This window comes from Pithys albifrons, chromosome 2 (assembly GCF_047495875.1).
Source record: "Pithys albifrons albifrons isolate INPA30051 chromosome 2, PitAlb_v1, whole genome shotgun sequence".
Lineage (NCBI taxonomy): Eukaryota > Metazoa > Chordata > Aves > Passeriformes > Thamnophilidae > Pithys > Pithys albifrons.
The window spans coordinates 68,718,734-68,741,319 of NC_092459.1; the positions used below are offsets into that span (position 1 = coordinate 68,718,734).

At 42.4% G+C, this 22,586-nt stretch overlaps 1 protein-coding gene across 5 annotated transcripts in view; it reads left to right on the forward strand.

Annotated features, from left to right (window-relative positions):
• Positions 1-688: 688 nt before the first annotated feature.
• MAP3K4 (mitogen-activated protein kinase kinase kinase 4) overlaps positions 689-22,586 on the forward strand; it is a 71,931-nt gene continuing 50,033 nt past the window's right edge. For 4 of the 5 annotated variants that reach the window (XM_071549410.1, XM_071549413.1, XM_071549411.1 and 1 more), the window contains exons 1-2: positions 2,740-2,821; positions 19,099-19,289. In XM_071549410.1, the coding sequence (XP_071405511.1) occupies positions 2,772-2,821; positions 19,099-19,289 (241 nt within the window). In that variant the 5' untranslated portion in view covers positions 2,740-2,771. Of the gene's footprint in view, positions 992-2,739; positions 2,822-19,098; positions 19,290-22,586 lie in introns of those variants that run through there. The other variant, XM_071549412.1, reaches the window with a different exon arrangement.

Genomic DNA, 22,586 nt, shown 5'->3' on the forward strand with positions numbered 1-22,586 from the left:
ATGAAGCAGAAGATGAGGCTCCCTCTCACCAACCATAACAATCAAACAACCCATGGCACTTTTCTGCCTTTGAAGGGCATTAACACTGCTATTCCAGCCAAACTACAGTCCAGGAAATTATATCTTTATTCCCCGTATTTCCAACTGGATAACGTGGCTCCAGTTCTCTGATCAAGGCCGACAACCGATGCTCCTGGAGGATTAAGGAAGTCCAGGTTCATAAATTGAAAGGAGTCACTCTGTCCGCAGCAGAATGGAGATCATCCCTGCAGTGCATCCCCCTAACGGGACCTGGAGGGTCTTTCCCGCCTTCCCCCTCCCTGCATCAGGCCGTGGTCACTGCAGCGCCCGCACACGCTGCCCATGGAGCCAGCAAGGCTGCGGGGAGCTGGCACCTGGCCGAGGGAAACCACCTTCCTCCCAGCAGTCAGATTTCCCTTCTATTCCCGTCTGCCAGCGCTGCGGGCACTGCAGGCTCCGGGCCCGCGGGCTCCGGTGCCGCCTGACAGCTGCGCCGCCGGGGGCGGAGAGGGAGCGGCAGCGCCCGCCGCGCCCCCATCACCTCCCTGCGCCGGGATAGACGCGGCCCCTTTCGGAGAGCCGTGTGGAGGTGTTCTCGGCAGCTCCCGAGGGAGGTGTCGGGGCTGCGGGAGCGGCGCCGCCGGGAGCCGCCCCCGGCCCGGCCGCGGCGGAGCGCGCGCCTGTGGCGCGGCCGGTCCCTCCTGGCGCGCCGTAGCGATGCTGCCGGCGCCGCGGCCCTAGGAGGCTGTTCCCAAGATGGCGGCCGCGCGGGCAGCTCTGCGCGGCCGCGCTCCTGCAGCCGGGTAGGGACCCGCTCCCACCGCCGTATCCTCCTCCTCCTCCCGCTCCGCGCTGCGCCCCCGGGCCGCGCTCTGCGCCCTGCCGGCATGCCGGCCCCAGTGCATGCGTGAAGAGGCGCCGCCGCGCCGGTCTGTGCAGCCGCCGCCATGGAGGAGCCGCCGCCGGGCAGGTCAGTACCGAGCTCCGTGAGCGGAGCGGCGCCGGCTCGGGCTGTGAGAGTTGGGGCCGCGCGCTCGGCCTCCCGCCCCAGTCCCCTCCGCGCTGCAGAGCCTCCGGCTGCTGCGGCTGCTGCTGCTTCTTCAGCGCTTCTGCAGAGCGAGAAAGTGCTTCGATAAGAAATCTCTAGTGGCTGCGGTGGGTAAGGCAATGCTTTGTGGGCGCTTTGCAATTAAAAGCAGCTCGTTTCCCTTGTCCCCAGCCGCGCAGCGGGGAGCGGGCGGGTGTTTGGGGCGCTGCCGAGGCCGGCGGGGGTGCGAGGCAGAGATCCGGGGGCTCGCAGGGAGGAGCCGGAGCGGCGGTCGGAGCCCCGGCAGCCGCCGCTCCCTCTCCTCCGTACGAGGCCCCGCACCTCCGCCCTGCACCTCCGCCCCCGCCTTCTTGCAGAAGGCTAATGTTGTGATGCCTCAAGGTTTTTGCAACTGCTGTCGCCTCCTGAATGTGCCGGGTCCTGCACTTTGGCCCCAACAACCCCATGCAGCGCTACAGGCTGGGCACAGAGTGTCTGGAAAGCAGCCAGGCAGAAAGGGACCTGGGGATACTAATTGACGGGAAGCTCAACATGAGCCTACAGTGTGTCCAAGTGGCCTAGAAGGTCAATGGAATCCAGTCCTGTATCAAAAATAGCGTGGCCAGCAGGACCAGGGAAGTGATCCTTCCCCTGTACTCTGCGTTGGTGAGGCCACACCTTGAGTATTGTGTTCAGTTCTGGGCCCCTCAGTTCAGAAAGGATATTGAGGTGCTGGAGCGAGTCCAGAGAAGAGCAACAAGGCTGGTGAAGGGACTGGAGCACAAGCCCTATGGGGAGAGGCTGAGGGAGCTGGGGTTGCTTAGTCTGGAGAAGAGGAGGCTCAGAGGTGACCTCATCACTGTCTTTAACTACCTGAAGGGAAGTTCTAGCCAAGTGGAGGTTGGTCTCTTCTCCCAGGCACTCAGCAACAGGACAAGGGGGCATGGGCTTAAGCTCTGCCAGGGGAAATTTAAGTTGGATATCAGAAAAAAAATTCTTCCCAGAGAGAGTAATCAGGCATTGGAATGGGCTGCCCAGAGAGGTGGTGGATTCACCATCCCTGGAGGTTTTTAAACTAAGATTGGACATGGCACTGAGTGCCATGATCTGGTGAACAGACTGGAATTGGACCAAGGGTTGGGCTTGATGATCTTGGAGGTCTTTTCCAACCCAGTTGATTCTATGACATGATTCTATGACTTGCAGACTGGCTTTTTGCAAGTCTCCATCTGTGCCCTACTGAGAGACGGGGTTGCAAATTACTCTATGGTTTGGTGTTTCCAGCTGGCTGTAGAAGTATTGCATAAGTCCAAGTTATTAATTCCGTGGCAATTATTTCTCCTTTTGAAATAACATCCTGTTGATGCACTTCACTTCTCACTAGGAGGCATTCAGGAAACGTTTGTAAAACGCTTGTATGATCAATTGGTGCTGTCAGGCTGTAGTCAGGTGTGCTGTGTTACAGGTGTGCTGTGCAAAAAGGCTGTGCTGTCATGTTGCTGAGGTCGTTTTGGATACTGCAAGCTGCTGTTTCGTACTGGTGTAATAAAAGGGAAGTGGTGATGCAATCCAGTTTGGATCAAGGCTATGGAGCTGAACAATGGTCACTTCTCTCAGGCAACCAACAGTAGGACAAGAGGGCACAGGCTTAAGCTCTGCCAGAGAAGTTTTAGGTTGGATATCAGGAAGAACTTCTTTACAGAGAGAGTAATCAGGCATTGGAATGGCCTGCCCAGAGAGGTGGTGGATTCTCCGACCCTGGAGGTTTTTAAGGTGAGATTGGATATGGCACTGAGTGCCATGATTTAGTAATCAAAGTGGGGTTGGATTAAGGGTTGGACTCGACGATCTCAGAGATCTCTTCCAACCCAACTGATTCTATTATTCTATGAATGCCTGGTTTTTCATTAATGTGTATGAATGATTTGTTTTTCTTACATCAGGAGAATGCCAAAAGCAGAAAGTATATAACAGGTAATTAGATTTAACAGAAATATTGTGAAATACAAATGTTGGTAGGGCTACTGAATTTGTAATCTTCCAATTTCCTTTTTACAATAGCCTCAAAGACTAATAGTGCAGGTTAAGCAGAAAAAGACTTAAAGTTTTTACAACTCCATGACCCTAGACCTGGGCTGTCTTCATGTAGAAGAGTAATCTGCAGGGCCTGAATGGAAAACACCCAGGCATTTCCTGTGCAGAGCCATTTCTGACCTCTGCTGGATTCTGGTTATTACAAGACAGTTTATATGAGTCGGATGTGGGTGTGAATAATGTGGTGGCAACTTTACCCAGCAAATGGAAATTGAATTAGTTATTTTGTAGTGAGCTGGTGGGTGAGAAGGGGATATCTCAAAACAATTAAGTAGCATTAATTTGTGTAGGATAATGCATGTACTCCACTGTGATTCAGTGCTCTGTGTACTTTGTGTGCTAACTTCACATTTGTTTCAGAACTGAGCTACTTCTCTGGCTTTATGCAACACTTGCTTTAGCTTAAATGTAATAGAAGAGTAAAATATCTGATATTTTTAAAATATGATTCCAGTTTATTTAAATTTTGGAGTCATCATTAGGTCTTGTGGCTGTGAGGTCAGAGTCTTGTTGAAATCGATGGGACCATGTGCAGGTTTGAAAATTTGAAATCCTTTTGGTGGCAGATAGCTTTAATCTTTGTAGAGTATGAGTGTGTTCTTAGGGTAAAGAATTCTTCTTGTGCTAAAGTGTGTCGGTATAATGCATTCTCTTTAAGTTTAATTCTGTTGGGGAAGTGTTCAGTCATTCTCATTAACAATACACCTACATTTCTTTAAGAATTACAGGTTATTGATTTGTTGTTGCGAGACTGCCCTATGTGTTAGAAACCTGCTTGTCCTGGTGTGAGGATTCTGTGTCTTGTTAGAATATAAATGCTATGATAGATTTGGTAAATTTAAGGCAAGCATAATATATATTTATGGCTTTTTTTTGTAATTATACACTCCTCAGTCTTTATTGTGGATCCTAAAGCATCCTGGTTTTGCCAGGTTTTCCTTTATTTCTTGAAAAAGACTTTGCGGTGGGAAGCGGAGAGGCAGCTCCAAACTGAAATACTCGGGCAGCCTAAGAGCAGACTTTGATTTTGAGATAGGATTGCACTTGGCTGCTGGATAGCATGCTGTGGGTATGCATAAATGAAAAGATACTATTGGAAAGTTTTGGAAAGTATTCACATTTAAATATCAAACCTTATAGCAAAGCAAGCAGAAAGTTTTCCGGATAAGATGTTTCCAGTAGGTAACTTAGAATGCTAATTGAAACAGATGTGTTTGTTTCTTTTTGATTATTGCCTATAGGCTTTAAATTTCCCAAGCCCAATTTTACTTTCCCAGAATTTTTTGGCAGAAAATCCGCTATAGAAGAAAATGAGGCGTTAAGCATGTAGTTTGTTGTTTGGGACTCTGTCCTTTGTTTGGCAGCACTGCAAAGGCATGGAGAGCTGTAGAACTGCTCTAACATGTGTGTTGGTTGCTCGTTGCCCTCTTTTCTCCTGACATGCATCCAGTTCAAGGAATGAAGGAAGGAACAAGGCTGTGAATAAAGTGGAACTTAAAGAATTGTGAATAATCTGGAGTCCTCCTCTGCACTGGGAAGCTTTTCAGCAGTCTGCCTGTCAGATTTGTGGGCTCTATAATGACAGTGAATTGGGCTGTCAGTCTGCAGCATCTGTGGTTTGGGGGAAGCCTGAGGTCATGTCATGAATTGTGCTAAGCCTGTTTTCCTGTTTGCCAGACTCTCTGTGTGACTGATAGTGTATCAGCAGTGAAAGGGTTTAAAATTATTTTATTAACTTAGGTTCATAACTTCAGTGGGAAAAATTATTTAAGTCTGTGGAGTTTTACTGCACTTTATTGTTTTGTTTCCCCCCCATGCATTTAAATAAGGCAAGATGTAATCTCAGTTCTTCATGTATTGCGTTTTCTTGTTTACATGTGCAAGACTGGGGTGAATGACTGATTGCTCCACCTACGCACAAACACACATGAAGTGCTAGTTGAGATGTCTTTGGCATTTGTAGCAGCAAGGATTAGTCTGTGTTGTGTGGCTGCCTGAGTTGTTTTTATGTCTGTTATAATTAGTGCTGTCTATGTCAAGGTTGGTTTTACTATTATGTAAGTGAGTGATATTGACCCTTGTGGAATGCAAACCATACTGTGATGGAAAAAATATACTGAATTCAAAGGGAAAGATAAGGGATATGCAGTAATTTTTATTTCAGGGAGCTAATTGGGATTTTTAGAGGCTAATAAAGATTTGGCTTCCATGACAACCACACTTCTAAAATTATACGCAAACCATTATTTTAAACTGCATGTAAAATACATTTAGAAAACAATTTCTCTTACTGTCTACTGCCAGTCAAGCAGTATGTTGACCTCTGTCAGCACAGGAAGATGCAGGTGTCTCAGCTCATGTTTCTTCCTTTGCGTGGTTGTGTTTGTTGTTATATGTGACATTTATGCTTGCAGGGCTGTTGCTTTCCAAGTTTTCTTGTTCTGTCAAGTGTTCTGTCTGCATTCATACTACATGTAGTCTGTAATCTATTAACTAAATTTTTCAATTTTTAAAAATAACTTGGAAGCTTATTTATTTAAAGAGCTGATAATGGTCCCATGCTCTTTCCTGGCCGACTGCAAACATAAGGCCAGATGACAATGTTTGACACTTGAATTTGAGTGTTACTGAGTTGTCACTCGTGTCCAGTCCCTGTGTGTAAAGTCACATCAGCTTGCCATGAACCTTGATCAGGTTTATTCTGGAGCCACACAAGATGGAATATAACTTTATTGTCCTGATAAATGTCTCCTGCTGTGTCAAGGTAGAAGGAAGAAACTAGTTCTGTTCCTTTTGTGTCTGGTATTGACTGTCGTGTGTTGCTTTCTAATGTGGTACACGTGTATGGTTTCTTCTGCCCTTGACTTTATGTGTGCTGCTGTTTTCTTCCTGATGGCTTCTCTGAGAGACTTTTACCATTTTGGCTGTGAAACATCCATTCAATAAGTGATAACAAGGTCACAGGTACCTGTGCATCTGTAACTTCAGAGCCACAATGTAGAACTTGCCATGGATGTGACCATTGAGCTTTTGGGATGCTCCAAATAATGCAGAGTAACGAAGCTCCATTGCATCACGTTGGTTTTCCAAAGATCACAGGCTAATAGTCCAGCATCAGGTGCTTTAGGCACCAGCTTGCACTAAAAACATATTTAACTTTTATAGCTTTGCCTTCAGGATTCTTGTAGACTTTGACTTTACTTAAAAGATTAACTCAGACCTTGGGATCAAAACCAGTTGTTACCTTTTCTTATCTAGCATCTAGGAATAGAACTTTCTGCCAGAAGAATAAAGTTTGTTTATGGGAGAATGGGGGCAGAATGGCTGTTAGAGGTCTTATCTTTTGTCACAGGTCTGTGCCTTTCCCAAATTATCACTTTTACCTGTGATACATTTATAGTTGAGCCTAGCAGCCTAACACTTTCTGTCATAGTATCTCCTATCTCAGTAGTATGTAGCTTTTCTTAGTGTAGCTTAAATGTTCCTGAAAATCCACCCAGATGTGTTAGTGCAGATGTTTCATAGGTAGTTCTCAACTAAATATACTTCATTTTTTTTGGTGTGTAGCTTGAGACCTTGGGATATGATTTGTGCTGGTGCCAAGAACTTAACTGCAGCACTTACCCTTTGGATTGATACTGTGCTATGTAGTGCTAAACCACCTTTACTTTAGTGAGGAAAACATCTTTCAGAGCTTCACATTAAGAAAAAAGAAAGTTTTATTATTTTTTTCCCCCAAATACGAACTGGGACATAGTTACAGTTGAAAAAGTGGCACTAAGGAAGAAGCATGGGGACTGGAATCAATGGATGTTTTGACATTAGTTGTTCAATGAAGAGAGGTAGGTACTACCTGGGTGGGTAAAGCTCTTTTAGCTCCTGTTTCTACAGTTCTTTGATCCATTTGCAGCCTCACCTGGTATGCTTAAACATGGCTTAAACATGTGGAAACCTACAAAACCCTTCAAAATTCTCATACACTTTTGCATATTACAAAGCAAAGGCCTGTTGATCTTTCTTATCAAAATAAAGCATAGCACAGTTTTAGTCAAATAATCTATTGGAGGAAACTCAGAGATGAATCTAGTGTAAATGCTGTTACTTCATATTTTTAACTTTGCATAAAAATGTATAATATCCAAGATGGAAAAATTAGATAACCTTTCTCTGTTTCTAAATTTACTAGTGGAAAGAACCCAGAAAGTTCTGAATATTATTTTTTCTGAGATGAGAACATGAAGAACTGCCAAAACTGTTATAACTGTTTTATTTTTTTCTTATACTTACTTCTATTTGGTGTAACTTGCAGAAGTCTCAGTAGTTCTTAGCACTAATTGCAATATAAAGATATGATGCATACTGCTTTGCGTCTAGTGTAATTTATTTTTAAATCATTGCTTGACAGTTTCTTCTTTTGGAGGTTTACCATAGTTTTGTAATTAGTCAAAAGGTGCTCCAACACCTCACCACTGTTTCAGTGGCTTTTGTTAGGTTTTTCTGAGACTCTGCATTTCTGTTGTAAGTATAATAAGCACATAGAAGCTTCTGCCCAAGAATGTAGCAGAATTTTGGGAAAAATATCAAAGTAAGAGTAATTCACAGAACTGACCCTGGTAGCTTTGAGGTCTTGAGAAGCAGAAAATTTTGTCTTGACTTCCTCTCTTAAACTAAAATTTGCTAGTGAGTGCAGTAGTGCTGTAAGGAACTTTGTAATGGAGAGCACTGGCGAGTCAAACATGTGCTTGAGGCCTGTTGTAAAAAATGAAGTGTGTTCACATGTGCTGAGTCCTTCTGTTCTAATTAAACAGCTTAAATAAGAGTTCCCAAAGGGGAAAAGTTGTCACTTGGAATCAATTAAAGTTTAACTGTTTAGGTCTTAGCTTTACATTGGTCTTTTCCCCAATAATGAGTTAGTAATAGGACCAGGGGGAATGGGCTCAAGCTCTGCCAGGGGAAATTTAAGTTGGATATCAGAAAAAAATTCTTTCCAGAGAGAGTAATCCGGCATTGGAATCACCTGCCCAGAGAGGTGGTGGATTTACCATCCCTGGAGGTTTTTAAACTGAGATTGGCCGTGGCACTGAGTGCCATGATCTGGTAAATGGACTGGAGTTGGACCAAGGGTTGGACTTGATGATCTTGGAGGTCATTTCCCACCCAATCAATTCTTTGATTCTATGATTTTCCTTGTTGATTTCTGGAGAAATAGTTGTTCTGTCACAGCGAAGTCTTGCTCCAAACCACTGTTTGTGTTGCTACAGAGATACTTGCCTTATATTTCTCCCAGGCCTTGGCTGATCTGGCATTTGCTGTGCTTGGTTCTTGGCTGTTAGCAGCTGTTAGCTGTTGTAGTGTGGACTTAGAGTTCGCAGGTGGGTGGCAGGGAGTTGGTGGTAGTCTTGACTGTCTGCATTTGGACAGATGTGCTACAGGTTGGTCTTCAAAGATAAACAAGGTGTAAACAGTGAGCGAAGTGTGGCTTTTAAAGGGTGGCTTACATCCTGAGTATTTTCTGATGAAGTTTTAGTGTTTCTAGGGTGGTCCCGTGGTGTAAAGGAGAGCACTCTGGACTCTGAATCCCAAGGACATGAGTTCGAGTCTCAGTGGAACCGTCCCCCGGCAGTTCAGTGCCTCCCTGCCATCCCTCCCGTCACATCTCGGATGCTCAGCAGGGTCAGCCCCGGTTAGTACCGGGTGCTGTGACAGTCCTGAGGACTTCACTGTCACTGTCCAAGCTCGCTCGGCCGTGGCAGATGGACCTTGGGACTTAAACGGTGGGGCCAGTTCTGCACACGCTGTGCCTGACCTAAAACATCCACTGTGCAGGCTGGAAGGGCATGTGGGGAGAGCCCTTCCCAAATCTGTGTTTGCGAAGTCTGGCCATATATACACACATACATCCTGACTATTTTCCGATGAAGTTTTATTGTTTCTGCTCATGAGCCCTTGTTTATATGTTATTTTATAAATAAGCTAACTGAAGTTATGTTATCAGACAGTTCTTGGTGGTGATACCTTCAACATTTTCCTGCCTGAGTATTTTGCTTTTATCATTGCTGGAAGTAAAAATCGCTTTAGTTTTGCAGCTGACTTGCATTAGGAATCACTGTTGTCATTTCGTGACATCCTTCTCTTCCCCTGTCAGCTAGCAGTGTCTGCCATATGAGACTTGCTAGTGTAACATTAAATACATTTGGATATCTGAGCAAAAGTAAAGCAGATGAAATTAGAAAAGTCCTGCCAACAAAGCCATTTCAGCTAAGCTGGATTGCTTCAGCAGCACCAGTGAAGAACCAAGGTCAGTACTCTGGTATACCTGTGCATCTTGGGTGCTGGTGTCTTCTGGCAAAGGGGACAGACAGACTTGTAAATCGCTTCCATATGCGGCCAGAATAGAGTGGCTGAAGGCACGATTTCACTTTACACTCAGCAGGTTGCTTTCTTCCCCTGGTTTCTCTACAAGAGGAAGCCAAGCTCCTCCACTGCATTCTTTTTGCATCTTGCAGTCACTTGTCTGTAGGCATTTTGGTCCTGTGGATAGATCTGACAGGTAAACAATGAACCAAAAAATTCATCTCTTTTTTTTCACTCTCAAATTGGTGGCTGAGGTCATGTGATGGTTGGTTTCTGTGCACAGGGGGCAGGAACGTGTGACCTGGGAGGCAAAAAGAGCACGAGAACAGATGCTCCCTTCTTGTGTCATCTTACTGTGACTATAATGCTGGTAATTTCTGAGGCTCTTAACTGTAAAAGGTTGTGTGAATAAGCCTCATTATATTTCCTACTTGATTTAAAAGGTTTTTTAATATTACGTCATGTTTTCTGTGCTCTTGCAAGTGTCTCTGCTGTAAGCTGTTCTAATGAAAACTAAAATTTGTATCTGCAGGCTCACTTAATGAAAGGTGCAAGTGCCTTTTTGCATTTAGTGTCAGCAGTAAATGGTAAAATCACTATCTGTGGTAAGTAAATTCTGCCCTCCTGCTTCCTGCTCAGGTGTCATCTTTTTTCCCCCCCCATCATGCTGGTTGTTCATTCCTAGACTACAAAGGCAAATGGTCACATGTTCTGCCTTCCTCTGATTCCTTTGGGAGGAAAAAACTGTAGCTATGTACAGCTGAATTTGAATTGGAATATTTCTTAAAACTGAAGTTGTTATGCAATACTGTATCTTCTTTAAAATGTAGTTTTGAAATACTTAGTGAATACAGAAAAGCCCTAGATTTCTGCTTTAAAATGTTCTTTTAAGACAACAACATGACAAAATATTTTTTCACTTACTGAGATTACCTCCAGACATTATTTTTAGGATCTCTGTCACCTTCAAACTTCCAGTTTTAAGGTAGATCAGAATCACAGAATATTCTGAGTTGGAGGGGACCCAAAAGGACGATTGAGACTAAGTGAATGGACCATATGGGGGTCAAAACTACAACCTTGGTGTTATTAGCACCATGCTGCAAACATCTGAGCTTATCTCAGGTTGATCAGGTTTTAAGTTTGGGGTTTTTTCCTCATTCATCGATTCATTTGGCCTTGACATTTGTGTGCCTGGAGTCTTATGTGCTTTTATTGTTATAGAAATGGATGAAAGGTTGAGTGTGACCCTCAGAAATACTTGTTTCTTAGCTTTCAGAAGAGCTGGGAAATGGATGCATTTAACAAGATAGGATGAATCACCTCCTGTAGAAAGGAAGAATAGTGCAGATACCAGGGTAATTATCCAGATGCCTCCTTTCTAGGGTAAAGTAATGTCTGCAAGATTCCTTGTGAACTAGAAACTTGGAACACCAAAGCTTTTGTTACTCTTCTCGCTTCCAACTTAAAGTTGCTTTCAGATATTTTTTTGTACTGGTAGGATGTGGCATATATTCTCTCTAAAATTTGGAAAGGCAATAGCTAACGGATACTGCATCCAACTCCTCACCCAAAACTGTGTATATTCTTTTTCCAAGCAGTGATATATTCCAAAAGTAATACAGTGGTTTTTTTTATCTCAGGAGAAATCTGATCCAGGCTTTAATGGAGATGTGATTTTTACAAGTCTAATTACATTTGCCCTTCATATTTGAAGACTTTCCTGATTGCTTAACATTTTTACACTAGAAGAGCTTTAAGGAGGATGTATCTGCAATTTATCTTTGCAGTAGTGATTCTTGTTGAAAAAAAGCAAAAATGCAAACTTGGTTCTTTCCTGTAGCTTACCCAAATTATTTTTAGGATAACAAATTATAAAGCCAGACACCTCCTTAGTTTCAAGTTGAACTTAATGATACTGTTAAGAATCTTACCAAGTATTACCAAGTTTGTAACAGTCCTATTAATATATTGGCGGCAATGACGGGTTATTGGTGACTAAGATTTATCATTGACTGCTCAGAAATGCTGAGCTTGGGAATCCAAGATTGAAATGTGAAATCAAGGTCAAGTATCTCATTTCTGTATGTAGTATTGGGTTTTAGTGTGAATACTGTGTTTGTTTACAGTCTCTGCAGGTGTAGTCACAACACAATAGGAATACATGACATGTACGCCATTGAAATGTCTGTGCTTATCACAGAATTTCATATGTTTCTAACCATACTATTTTCCTGTCCAGTAAGCACTGTGCCAGACTTACACAACATGTATTTAGCAAAAAAATACAGTTTTATTTTTACAAACTGTGTGCAAATTCCTGCTGTCCTAATAAAAAAAATATAATGAAAAAAGTTCCTGAAGATTTTTTTTTAACTTACATTTTATGGAAGATTTCCTTTTGCTGCACTTAAAGCAGTTTGCAGTAAATGCAGTAGCTGCAAGCCCTTCTTTTTTTGTATTCACACATGTGGCAGATCTTCAGGAATACTTTATCCAAAAGTGGTTTTGTAGTCCTTTCTGCTTTCAGTTCATAAACCTTTTGGAACCATGTCCACTTATTTAAGCTTATCGCTTCCTTCAGAACTGGGAATTTTTAAGGGACTCTTAAAATGTAGGGATGTGTGACGCTTTCCTAATGTTGGAATGTAGCACTGGGAGTTTATACTAGATAGCAATCCTGTACTGCGGCAGAACTTCAGTTCATTTTATCATGTTTTCCTGATTAGATTGCTTAATCCTCAGTCTTGGTTACCCAGGGTGCTACTGGTTGATTAGGGAAGTTGTGTCCTGCTGCTCTTGGTCCAGGAGTACCATTACATTCTCTTTTGCTATAAAACTAAACCCAGTACTGCCCTGCAGATGTTTGAGCTTCTGATTCCAGAGTCATGCTGTGTGTGGTGTTTAGGAGCTCTGACTGGGTACCATTTTGTTTTTCAGTTTTAACAGATGCAGAGTTTGGTACCTAAAAATTCTGTTTGCTTTGTATTGCCAGCAGCTGTGGGATGATTACAGTTCTTGTCAGAGTATTGTTTATCTTTGAAATGGAATGGTTGTGATACCTCTGGGAAGAGCTACTGTAACTTTAAAAAGATGTGATTGGCAGTGTGTAGTGCCTGTTTTCTGCTACTCCAGCTAATTGGGAATGCACATTAATAAGAATAGGCCAATGTAGCTTTGTCTTCCTACATACTTTAATTATCAAGCTGCAGCCAAATTAAGGAGAATAGTATGGCCAGACTTCACGAACGCAGATTTGGGAAGGGCTCTCCCCACGTGCCCTTCCAGCCTGCTCAGTGGATGTTTTAGGTGAGGCACAGCGTGTGCAGAACTGGCCTCACCGTTTAAGTCCTGAGGTCCATCTGCCACGGCCGAGCGAGCTTGGACAGTGACAGTGAAGTCCTCGGGACTGTCACAGCCACCGGAACTAACCGGGGCTGACCCTGCTGAGCATCCGAGATGTGACGGAATGGAATGGCAGGGAGGCATTGAACTGCCAGAGGACGGTCCCCACTGAGACTCGAACTCAGGTCCTTGGGATTTGGAGTCCAGAGTGCTCTCCATTATACCACAGGACTGCCCTTGGTCCTAAATTAAGGAGTATATGTTTTTAAAATAGTCACTTTTGTCTTTAAAAGAGACACTGAGTGTCAAAGAGCTGGTACTTGGTAATTTCATGGTGGACCTTGTACAGATCTCTGTATGGAAATGGCGGGGTGCCATACTTATTGAGAAAGAGCCTTACTGATGGCTGCATGTGTCATGTCTTGGAAACTGCAGGAAGCTGTTCACAGCAGCAGCAGTCTGTGGAGCTGCAGTTTCCAAGAGATTATGGTGGGGGATTTTCTTGGCTGCTGTGTGGTAATTGCCTAACTCAGATTTACTGCTGTGTGCTTGTAGTCAAGTCAGTTGCCCTCTTCTGCTCTGATCTCCAACAAGCTTTTAAGCTGTATGTGGGATGAAAAGCAGTGGCTGAACCTGAGTTAATTATGTAAGCGTCTGATGCATTTGAATTTGTGAGGAGGGTAGCTGATGTGAAGGGGAGAGTAAAAATGTGTTTCCCGCATAAAGCTGTCACAGTTTTTAGCATGACCTCTTATTAATGGTTGTTACAAACTTGGAAAGTTTGAATAATGCTTCAGTAAAGTGCAAAAGTTAATATTGGTGAAATATCACGCTCTTCAGTGTTACTCTGGCCTACTTAAATGTAACATGTTCCCATGTGATTTTCAGGGGTCTTTTAATTTATTACTTTATTTTTTGTGATAAATTACAGTATTTTTCTGAAGACTTATGGCCCTTATCAATAACAGTGGTTACCTGACATTTTGCTTCTGGTCCTACTGCTTCAAAATTCATACCTCTGTTTACCCCGTCTCCTATTTTTGTCTGCAGGCCTTTGAAAAACTGAGAATATTTATTTTGTGTGCTCATAACTGAGCTGGAATTACAGATCATAGAATCATAGAATCATTTGGGTTGGAAAAGACCTCTGAGATCATCGAGTCCAACCCTTGGTCCAACTCCAGTCCATTCACCAGATCATGGCATTCAGTGCCACGGCCAATCTCAGTTTAAAAATCTCCAGGGATGGTGAATCCACCACCTCTCTGGGCAGGTCATTCCAATGCCCGATTACTCTCTCTGGAAAGAATTTTTTTCTGATCTCCAAATTAAATTTCCCCTGGCAGAGCTTGAGCCCGTGCCCCCTTGTCCTATTGCTGAGTGCCTGGGAGAAGAGACCAACCCCCACCTGGCTATAACTTCCCTTCAGGTAGTTCCAGACAGTGATGAGGTCACCTCTGAGCCTCCTCTTCTCCAGGCTAAACATTGCCATGTCTTCTATCTTTTCAGATTCTGGTTGAAATGCACCCTGGTGTAAGATATGTAGTTACTTTTTGGAAATATTCTTGGGTGGTGTGTTTTTTTGGTTTTGGTTTTCAGTGTTGTTTTTTTTTTTTTGTTTGTTTGGTTGGATTTTTTTTTTTGTGCATTCCAGGGCTGTCAAGAGGTTTTGCTTTCGTTGTTGCTTTTACCATACTGCTGTTGCAACTTCGTCAATATTCCTGATTTATGCATCCTGGCTACAATCTTTCCTGTATTCATAGGGTAAAATTGCTAAGAAGCATTTTGCTCATTGAAGTTGAGGCTGGGATCAGCCTGTAAACAGACTAATGTGAAAGCTGTGCAGTTCTAGTTTTCCTTCTAAGAATTGGGTTTAGACTGTGATTGTCAAGTAGTAACTGTAGTTGTCGCATTTGTAGCTTTCACTTTCCAGGTGTGTGCCTTATTAAGATTAGGATGGTCCTCACTGGCTGTGGGGGGAAAAACCTGCAGTTCCTGGTGGCAAAGAAGAAATTACCTTTGATTAATGTTTCCCAACTCTTGTTGCAACAGTATTTAGGAGCCAACAATTCTGTGTAACAACCAACACTACCATCTGATTAAGGTTTGCCAGCACTGCATTTTATAGTTTGATAGATTTAATTGGTCTATGGTTGGTTCATGACAGTAAATAGAATACAAACATTGCAAATTCTATGTCAGTAATCTGTAAAAATTATGACTGATTTTAATACCAGAGTGTTTCTGCTGATGATAATGTGTATCTGGTGTTGTCTGGATGAGAAAAATTGATACTAACATGTCAAAGTTGATGTGGTTGCTTTAGTTCAGACACTTTATATTTAGTACATTGTTGTATAATAAGACTTGCTCTGGTAAAACTGAATGTTTGTGTTCACTGGCATTGACCTGAGCTCTGAGATAAGGTATAATCTTGCACATGAGCCCCAAACTGAGCATGCAGAGTTTTTAAACTTGGGTTGCAGCCTGTGCCTTCATCCCTCTAAGCACACCAGCCAGCTTTGGTTAGATACCTCATCAGTGCTAACAAGAGTGGTTCTGCAGAGTGTGTTTGCTGTTTTGTGGTGTCTGCTGTGCATTTTACCAAAGCAGAGAACAGCTTACTAAATGACCCAGAACAAGTGCCTGAATGTTAAGTAAGTCATACCTACCCAGTGGCATCCAGTATCTGTATAATTGAGGTGTGAGGTTGGAGGGTGATTTGAATACTTCTGGCATTCATGCCTGCTCATTGGACATAGCAAGGAGCAAGCAAGGTGGAATTATAGAATCTTTTACGTTGAAAAAGACTTCTAAGATCAAGTCTAACCATAAAGTAACACATCCAAGTCCAACACTAAACCATGTCCCTGAGAGTGACATCTGCGGGTCTTTTAAATGCCTCCATGAATGTTGACTGAAATAACAAGATTATGTTCTTTAAAGATCACCTAATTCAGCCTGGGGAAGAGGTTTGATCGTTACACTGTTTAAGATTGCTTTCTTATAAACAGAAGAAAAACAATGTTTTCACTGGTCTTTCATAACAAGGTAGCTTGTACTGGTTTAAAGCTGCCTTAGAGACCTAATGCAAGTGCCACAGGATCTGTTCTGCCAGGCCTCACAGGAGCATCAGCACCCCACCCTATGCCTTGCCAGGCAAGTGAGATCACTGAAAAAATAAATAGCTTCATAAGCACTGAAACCAATGACTTCTGTTTTATGTGGTTTAGTGTCTTGTGGTTGATTTGCTTTGGCAAAATCAGAGGGGTGTACTTTGCTCAAAGTGTTTTCTGCAGAAGGGCTGTTTCCAAGAGTTTGCAGAAATAAAATTTTTCTGGTGTCCAAAAAGATGTAAACTTGAGTTCCACTTTCCCAGATCAGCACTTACAAGATCTGTTTCTCATTCACCCACCTATTTTCACAAGATCTGTGGGAACAAATTAAGACTTTTTGTTACATTTGGCTAGTGGGTGCTGGTTAAATTGGATTGCTGGAAGACGCTAACAGCATGATTTCTGAAGGCAAGGAAACTAAACTAGAAGTGTTGATGGTTCTGTGGTTGTCATTATGACCAAATTCACTGTAGGACTCTCCTTAGACTACAGGTGGTGCTACAATACCGCCTCAGTCATTTTTCTTGGGTAACCTTTAAGGTTTAGGATTGGTGAATTTGCCTGCTGCCTTCTCAGAACTGTAATCTGAGAAGAGTAATTTCATACACTAAACATTCCTATGACTTTGTGGAAAACATAGCTGTTCTGCATGCTAAGGTATTTATTTCTGTTTATAGCCACAGGCCAACAAAAAAATACAGCATCTGTTTTTGTTTTGTTAGCCTTAGTGCTGTTCTGTAAGCTGGTGATATTCTGGCATACTTCTTGCTGCAGTAAGTCAAACTCATTCCACCAGAGCATGAGTGACATTCCTTGTCTGCCTCAAAAGTAAGAGGCAAGTAGAATGTCATTTGTGATTCTGGTGAAATTGCAGTTATAAGGTACTGATGCTACTCTTGCACTGATACAGATCAGTTTCCTTTGTGTCTTTTACTAAAGTTATTGAGGGTTATGTAGAGTCAAGTTATTTGCACACCTGCTTCAGAAATATGTGAGGGAATGGAGGCAATTGGTTTCTTTTCTCTCTTTGAAGCTACTGGTCTGTGTTCACCTAGATATGTGTTAATTGAGATGCTGGAGTGGGTCCAGAGAAGAGCAACAAGGCTGGTGAAGGGACTGGAGCACAAGTCCGGTGGGGAGAGGCTGAGCGAGCTGGGGTTGTTTAGTCTGGAGAAGTGGAGGCTCAGAGGTGACCTCATCACTGTCTATAACTACCTGAAGGGAAGTTATAGCCAGGTGGGGGTTGGTCTCTTCTCCCAGGCACTCAGCAATAGGACAAGGGGGCACGTGCTTAAGCTCTGCCAGGGGAAATTTAAGTTGGAGATCAGAAAAAAATTCTTCCCAGAGAGAGTAATCAGGCATTGGAATGGGCTGCCCAGAGAGGTGGTGGATTCACCATCCCTGGAGATTTTTAAACTGAGATTGGCCGTGGCACTGAATGCCATAATCTGGTGAATGGACTGGAGTTGGACCAAGGGTTGAACTCGATGATCTCGGAGGTCTTTTCCAACCCAATTGAGTCTATGATTCTATGGAAGTGTCCTTGGTTGAGCTGGCAAACTCCAACTGTCCAGAACAGAGTGAAGAGGGTTCCTCCTCCCCCCAGCCAGCTAAAGTAAAAAGAAAAGGGAGAGGAAAAAAAACCCTCAGAAACCAGGTTTATGCTGAAACTATCTATATGTATTTATACAGAAAAGAGAAAATTAAGAGGAAACTACAATATAACACACACTTACACAAGTTATGTATAACAAGAAATAACTTCTCACTTCCCAGTAAACACAAGTTCTACCATTTTAACTACAAATGATTCTAGAGAAGTTGGTTCTTCAGAGACAGACTTAAGCAGAGAGAAAAGCTAAGAACAAACATTTTACTTCCCTCCGATAACATGATGTTAAGCCGGTGCTCTGGGCTTGGGCCTCTCCATCCCTCCTGGGACAGCAGAGTGTCTGGCTGGCACCACAGCTGTGAAGCAACTGAACAAGCCACACCCACACACCAGCTCTTACCCCTTTTGAGATGATGCAATATGGTATGGAATACAATATTATTGGCCAGAAGAAGTCAGCTGTTAGCTAGCTCAGTCCAGCTCAAGTCAGCTGACAATTCCCAGGCCTAGCTGAACTTTTAAAACCTAAATTTAGGCCCATCTGGCCAAACCCATAACAGAAAGCAAGAGAATTCCGGTTATGGCACCATTGGGGAATGGTGATATTTATATGTGGTATTAATGATATTAATACACTTAATGTTAAGATCCATGGAAGATATATTCTGGTCTCCTATGCTAGATAAAAATTTTGTGAAGAGTGGGAGAGGCTTTTCAATTGATTTTGAAGTTGCCTTTGTGTTATGCATGTGTTAGGGGGTGGAGAATGGAAGGGGAGACCTCTGCTGTTGTCTCTGCTGCTGATTAGATTGACTGTCTTGCATTATGTTTGTGTACTTGAGCCTTTGATTCATGTACCTCTTAGTTAAGGCTTGCCACAATTTTTTTAAGAAATAAATACATCATATGTACATGTATGTTTACACTCTTCTCCTGGTGACAGTCTGTCTACACTGTCCTGTTTGTATGTTGCCTATAGTTTACTTGATTGGGGGCAGTCCTGTGGTGTAAAGGAGAGCACTCTGGACTCTGAATCCCAAGGGCCTGAGTTCGAGTCTCACTGGGGACCATCCCCTGGCAGTTCAGTGCCTCCCTGCCATCCCTCCCGTCACATCTCGGGTGGTCAGCAGGGTCAGCCCCGGTTAGTACCGGATGCTGTGACAGTCCCGAGGACTTCACTGTCACTGTCCAAGCTCGCTCGGCCGTGGCAGATGGACCTTGGGATTTAAACGGTGGGGCCAGTTCTGCGCACGCTGTGCCTGACCTAAAAAATCCACTATGCAGGCTGGAAGGGCTCGTGGGGAGAGCCCTTCCCAAATCTTTGTTTGTGAAGTTTGGCCATACATACATACTGATTGGAAAGTTGTCCTTATGTGTGTAAAAACTTGGAGGTAAGTATACGTGGATGTGGCAGGAAAACATGGAAGGTTGATTATGCTTGGGATTTATGGATAATTTAGCTTCCTAAACAGATATTGCCAATAAAAGTTCTCTATCTTGAACATTGTGGTCTATCATGTTCCCTACAGAAAAGAGTGCAAATCAGCGGACGCTCCTTGCAAGGTCTCTGAGTCTGACCCTGAGGAGTTATCAGATGAAGCAAGTGCCGACACCTTCTATGGAACCTCTCCCCCTAGCACACCCCGCCAGATGAAGCGAATGTCAACAAAGCATCAGAAAAATAACATTGGGAGACCTGCTAGCCGCTCCACTTTAAAAGGTAGGTGTGGGGTCTTGGGTTTTTTTCCTAAAGTGATGATGAAGTCATAGCAATAGCATGTCATTACCTGATGGAGGGGATATACAGAAGATGAACCCCGATACTGAGGTGTAGTGAAAGGACAGAAGGCAGCTGTCATACGTTGCAATGAGGGAAAACTCTTGTGGGTGTAAAAGAAAAAAAATTGCTCTAAGAGTATTTGAAAAGTGAGCAGTTGGCCACAGGGATTGTTTGGTTGTTAAATCTCCATCTTTAGAGATTGTCAAAACAGAACTGGGTAAGATAACAAGCAAGTTAATTGAGAAATAAATCAAGGTTTGAGCAGGAAGTCGGAAAGAAATGACTTTCAGATGTATTTTTCAGTCACTTTTTTTTTGTGATTCTGTGAGCTCTAGTAATGGTGTAGTTGCTCCTCTGCCCAGATTTCATGTTCTGAAGCTCTTTACAGGCTGTTTATTGAAAAATGCAGTTTTTGGCAATTATTCTTTACTCTTTAATGTCACTGAAGCATTTAAAGTGTAGTTATGCCTCATAAAATGGTAAGGCAGGGAAAAACTGAAAGATACTGGATATGTGCTTTTTTTCTGATCTTACTAAGTAACAATATATATTAATAAAGCTGTTTTAGCTTTAAGTATGAATTTTTGAGCTATATTTAAATTTGAGCAGATGTAGAATATGGGAATTGCTTGTTGAAAAGATAATTTTAAAAAACATGCAGTAGCTACCTACATCTTTTCAAGCTGCCTGTCTAAGAAAGAAAAATATGCAATTATAGTGATTTTGTTGAGCTTGGATGAATGTAAAAAAGCCATTTAAGATTGTATGTTTAGCATTTTCATACGGAATATACCTAGGGTTGTGGGTTTGGGTTTTGTTGTTGTTTGTTTAGTTTATTTTTTTTTACATACGTCAGACAAGACTATTTGCCAGTGTTATGGCAGCTTGACTATTGCCAGTTGATGTTCTGGAAGCAATTTTTAAAGTTCCTTCACATGAAACAGGAAATGTTATACCAGAGTGCATGGCGAGGATTGTGTTTTCAAGGTAAAATGCAGGGAAGAAAACGATAAATTGTTTAGTGTGAATATGGGAATACAGTCAGTTCTTGGGTTACACAGAGCTGTGAAATGCAAGTTCATAATAAAAGAAGGGCCAATACAAACATTTTCCAAAGCTTCTGGTTTCCTTTCACATCATAAAGCCACTCTGGATAACGTCACTGAAGAAAGAATTCACCAAAATACCTCTTCCTTATACTAAATTGAAGAGAAATTTTGTTGTTCTTGCGTTAACTGTAGCTTTGGAATTACTGATCTTCTTTAACTTTGCTAAAAGGCACATTTAAAAGCCATGAAAACTTCAATTGCAACATTAACCCTATTTAGTTCTGTGTATAATGGTAACATAAACTTTTATTGCTTTTGGTGATTATTTTTTTCTTGTTTCATTCTGTGCTTTATAAACCCCTTAATTTCTAAACAGGGACATTGTGATACTAAAGAACTGTAATGTATTTCATTGTTAGCCTTTGCTGCTGAGCACATATTGAAGATTGATACCTTTATGAGAACTGGGAAGCTGTTGTGTATCCCTGCTAATGGATTTGAGTTTTTGGAGCAAGGTCTCTCTGTTTGTGGGGGAATGGTTCTTCTGGCACGAGAATATCCTGTACTTGGTTGCTGTGAGTGGATCTTTGTCCTGGGTTGAGCTGGCAAAACGCCAACTGTCCAGGACAGAGTTAAAAGGGTTCCTCCTCCCCCAACCAGCCAAGGGAAAAAAGAAGAGGGAGAGGAAAAAAAAACCCCTCAAGGCAGGTTTATGCTGAAACTAACTACATGTATTTATACAGAGAAGAGAAAATTAAGAGGAAACTACAACATAACACACACTTACACAAGTTACATATATATAACAAGGAATAACTTCCCACTTCCCAATTAATACAAAGCCCATTACTCTAAATTCATAAGCTCTCCAAAAGACACTCAACAAGAAAGAGAAAGTATAACAACAAAATATTTCTACTTCCCTGAATGTAAACAAAATGCAAGCAGAGGCAACAGGAGCAGGGCCCAGCATAGTAGAGGAGCTGCTAGATGTCCTCCTCTTAGTGCAGCCATGATGGAACTAACTAAGCCACTCCCACACACTGGATTTTACCCCCTTTGAGATGATGTAGTATGGTATGGAATACAATATTATTGGCTGGAAGAAGTCAGCTGTGAGCTAGCTCAGCCCAGCTTAAATCAGCTGACAATCCTAGGCCTAGCTGAACTTTAAAACCTAAATTTAGGCCCACCTGGCCAAACCCATAACAATCTTAAAAATGTGGTTGGATTTCTTTTAATGGGGAATTGGATAGTGTTGTCTATTAAGTATCTTTTTCTGGAAAGAACTTTGCCTATTTGAACATTCTCAGAAAAGTTATTCTGTATTACGGAGGGAAAAAGAGAAAGCCACCCCAAAACCAAAAGCTTGTGGGCGAGTTGGTTGACCTTGAATGTGTGTGCACATTCTTAGTGAGATGGAATAGGTTACACTTCTTGTAGGACGGTTCATTCAGGAGTTGGCTTGATGTAGTCTTGAAAAGGTAAATTTGAAATAACTTTTCAGATGTTTACAAATAACAGATTTAAGGTATTTTTCCTTTCCTTTCCTTAGACAGCTTAGACATAGGGTTCGTCACTTCCACCTCTGATTTTTGTTTAATTTCTGTCACACCAAATTTATTATAAAATGCATTTAGCACTGAAACATAAATTTATGCAATAGTCTGTTTAGTTTCTGAATTGTTTCTCTTGTAGCCCAAGAACCTGTGGGATTCACATTTCCTAAGCTAAATGCATTTGGAAGGTTCCCATAAGACATACGTGTGTCTCCTGAGCCCATGAGTGCTGCCTTGCTTAACGAAGTGCTGGGTTCTCAGGGACTAGATACAAAGCAGTACCTGTGTGTGCGTTCCAGTCTAAAACTTCTGCAGCTTCATACTTGAAAGGGAACCAGTGTTGACTCTGCTTTCTTACTTTCATCAAGTTCCTCAAGTTCACTTTGTCATATTCTTCTAATGAGCTGTAAGATTTCACTCTACCATGTGCTCCTCCCCACCAGCTGATGGTGTCTTGGTTATGAAATCTCCTGCCCCCCGTAGCTTTAAAGGTAATCATAACTCAAAATTTATTAGTACAGCTGAACTCTTTTTGCAAATTAAGTCTGTATTACAATACATCAGTGAAATCAGTAGTAGGAACTTGTACAGTTAAGGCATTGATACTCATTTATTGCAGAACTGTCAGG